This window comes from Eimeria mitis, genomic scaffold (genome assembly GCF_000499745.2).
Source record: "Eimeria mitis Houghton genomic scaffold, Emh_scaff2493, whole genome shotgun sequence".
Taxonomy (NCBI): domain Eukaryota; phylum Apicomplexa; class Conoidasida; order Eucoccidiorida; family Eimeriidae; genus Eimeria; species Eimeria mitis.
Genome location: NW_013570832.1, coordinates 235 through 2,823, shown reverse-complemented (window position 1 = coordinate 2,823; position 2,589 = coordinate 235). Strand labels below are relative to the sequence as shown.

The window sequence follows — 2,589 nt, the reverse complement described above, 5'->3', positions numbered from 1 at the left end:
AGCAGCAGCAGCAGCAGCAGCAGCAGCAGCAGCAGCAGCAGCAGCAGCAGCAGCAGCAGCAGCACCTTTGTTTGGCTCTTCTTAGGATGACCTGGAGCTCGGTGGTGTGCCCCCAGGCCTCATCGATTACTTTGCTGCTGATGAGAGACTCCAAATAAGATAAAAAAGAAACGCAATTCAGCCGCCACAACAAAAACACCAGACGACGAAGCTCACCCAAGTCCTGCAGCAGCAGCAGCAGCAGCAGCAACAGCAGCAACAGCAGCAGCAGCAGCAGCAACAACAGTGGCCGCAGAAACGAAATATGAAGCGTTACGCCGTACAGGCAGAGACAGCGACCGGAACAGAAGCAGCAAGAAGTTCAGCAGCAACAACAGCAGGGGGAGCAGCAGCAGCAACAGCAGCAGCAGCAAGGGGAGCAGCAGCAGCAGCAGCAAGGGAAGCAGCAACAGCAGCAGCAAGTGAAGCAGCAGCAGCAGCAGCAAGCACCCACAGCAACAAGCGCCTTCGTCTTGGGGTCTAGCTGATGCCATACAGAATGCAAAGCTCTCCTTAGGGAGCCACCGACGGGTGCCCTTTGCTGCTGCTGCTGCTGCTGCTGCTGCTGCTGTTGTTGCTGCTGCTGCTGCTGCTGCAGCTGCTGCTCGTCTGGGGGGGGAGGAGGAGCTGGCCCCCGAAAGAGCGAAGACACCTCCCAGTCCTGCAGCAGCCCCGGGCGGCACTTCTTTAGCTGCTGCAGCCCCCGCTGCAGCAGCAGCAGCAACGCCTGCTGCATCTCCAGCTGCAGCGGAGAAGGGGGCAAACAAACTTCACATGTCTGCGGCTGAGAAGGTCCCTGCAACAAAACACAAAACACAATGCATGCAACCTGCTGCTGCTGCTGTTGTTGCTGCTGCTGGTGCTGTTGCTGCTGCTGATAGGCGTTGTGCTGTTGCTGCTGCTGCTAGGGGTGTTGCTGCTGCTGCAGATGATGCGACAACCATGCCTTTAGGCGCATCAACTCGAAGCTGTTAGCTCCCGCTGCTGCTCTTGTTGCTGCTGCTGTTGCTGCTGCTGTAAGTGCTGCTGCAGCGGTTGCTCGTGCCTCTGCTGCCGTTGCTGCTGTTGCTGCTGCTGCTGCTGCTGCTGCTATACCTCTAGGGTGTCTGTGACGTCTTTATGCATGCGACTCATACAGCGGACTTTCTTTAGCTGCAGCAGCTTGAGGGTCTGGGTGAGGTTGCAGCTGCTGCTGCTGCAGCTGCTGCTGCTGCGGCTGGCAGCAAAGTGGTGGGGTCTATCGCTTATCGCCTTCAGGCCCCCAATCCTGTTGCGCTGTCTATACACCCGGCAGACGAAGGCTTCATGAAAGCCGCTGCTGACCCTGCAGCAACAAACAACCACAGCAGCAGCAGCAGCACCAGCAGCAGCAGTTGCAGCAGCAGCAGCAACAGCGGTTGCAGCAGCAGCAACAGCTGCTCCTTTGAACCTAGTGATATAGTATATGCTACTCAAACACTTTCACTGTCTATAGCCTGATAGGGATTCTCTGCCTGCTGCTGCTGCTGCTGCTGCTGCTACGGCTGCTGCTGCTGCTGCTACGGCTGCTGCTGCTGCTGCTACGGCTGCTGCTGCTGCTGCTGCTGCTACGGCTGCTGCTGCTGCTGCTGCTGCTACGGCTGCTGCTGCTGCTGCTGCTGCTGCAGCTGGCTGACCGCTCAGCGCGAGCGAAGATGATGCAGTCGACAACTTCCGGGGGCAGGCGGCCGGTGAGGAGGTCCGAAGCAACGACAGCAGCAGGGCAGCAGAAACAGCCGCCCCCAACATACATTTGCTGCCGCAGCTGCCACGTTGTTGCTGCTGCTGCTGCTTCTCCACTGCTGCTGCTGCTGCTGCTGCTGCATGCAAGACGCAGCTCCTCTGCACGCTGCTGCCGCTCCAAATCATCCAATGCGGCTGTTGCTGCTGCTACCTCTGCTGCTGCTGCTGCTGCTGCTGCTTCGTCATTGCTGCTGCTCTTCATACGCGCCTTCGCAGCAGCAGCAGCAACCTGCAGCAGCCGACGCTGCTGTCGGTGCTGCCGCCGCTGCAGCAGACGAACTGCTGCATGCTCTGCTGCAGCAAGACCCAGCACAAGCACTAACCGAGGCCACGCAGCACTGTACAAAGGCCGCCTCCGTTCCTGCTGCTGCTGCTGCTGCTGCTCCTGCTGCTGCTGCTGCTGCTGCTGCTCAGAGTCGGGTTGCTCAGGAGAAGATAAGGAGCCAAAGATGCCGCCGCCACCGTTTTGCTGCTCCTGATCCTGCTGCTGCTGCTGCTGCTGCTCTTGCTGCTGCTGCGAGCCGGTGCTGCTGCTGTCGGTTTTCTCCCGCTGCTGCAGCAGCGATAAGAGCTGCAGCAGCACGCCATCTGCATCCAGGCCCCTGCTCAGCAGCAGCAAGCTATCCTCCTGCTGCAGCAACGCAGCAGCCCGGTGTATGTACAGCAGCTGCTGCTTGCCTGCTGCTGCAGCAGCAGCAACAAAATCTAAGACAGCCCCCGAAGACAGCCGAATCATCGTCCTCACTATTGAGGGCCTTGGGCATGGGCAGCAACTGCTGCTGCAGTTGC

General features: G+C 59.4%; 1 protein-coding gene across 1 annotated transcript in view; it reads right to left on the bottom strand.

Moving 5' to 3' along the window:
• Positions 1 to 2,536, bottom strand: part of EMH_0054630 (DNA-repair endonuclease subunit, putative) — a gene marked incomplete at both ends in the record, with an annotated part of 8,015 nt that extends 5,479 nt beyond the window's left edge. The window contains 4 exon segments of the mRNA XM_013497138.1: positions 66 to 223; positions 494 to 835; positions 1,183 to 1,363; positions 1,695 to 2,536. Of these exon segments, the coding sequence (XP_013352592.1) occupies positions 66 to 223; positions 494 to 835; positions 1,183 to 1,363; positions 1,695 to 2,536 (1,523 nt within the window).
• Between the last annotated feature and the right edge of the window lie 53 nt (positions 2,537 to 2,589).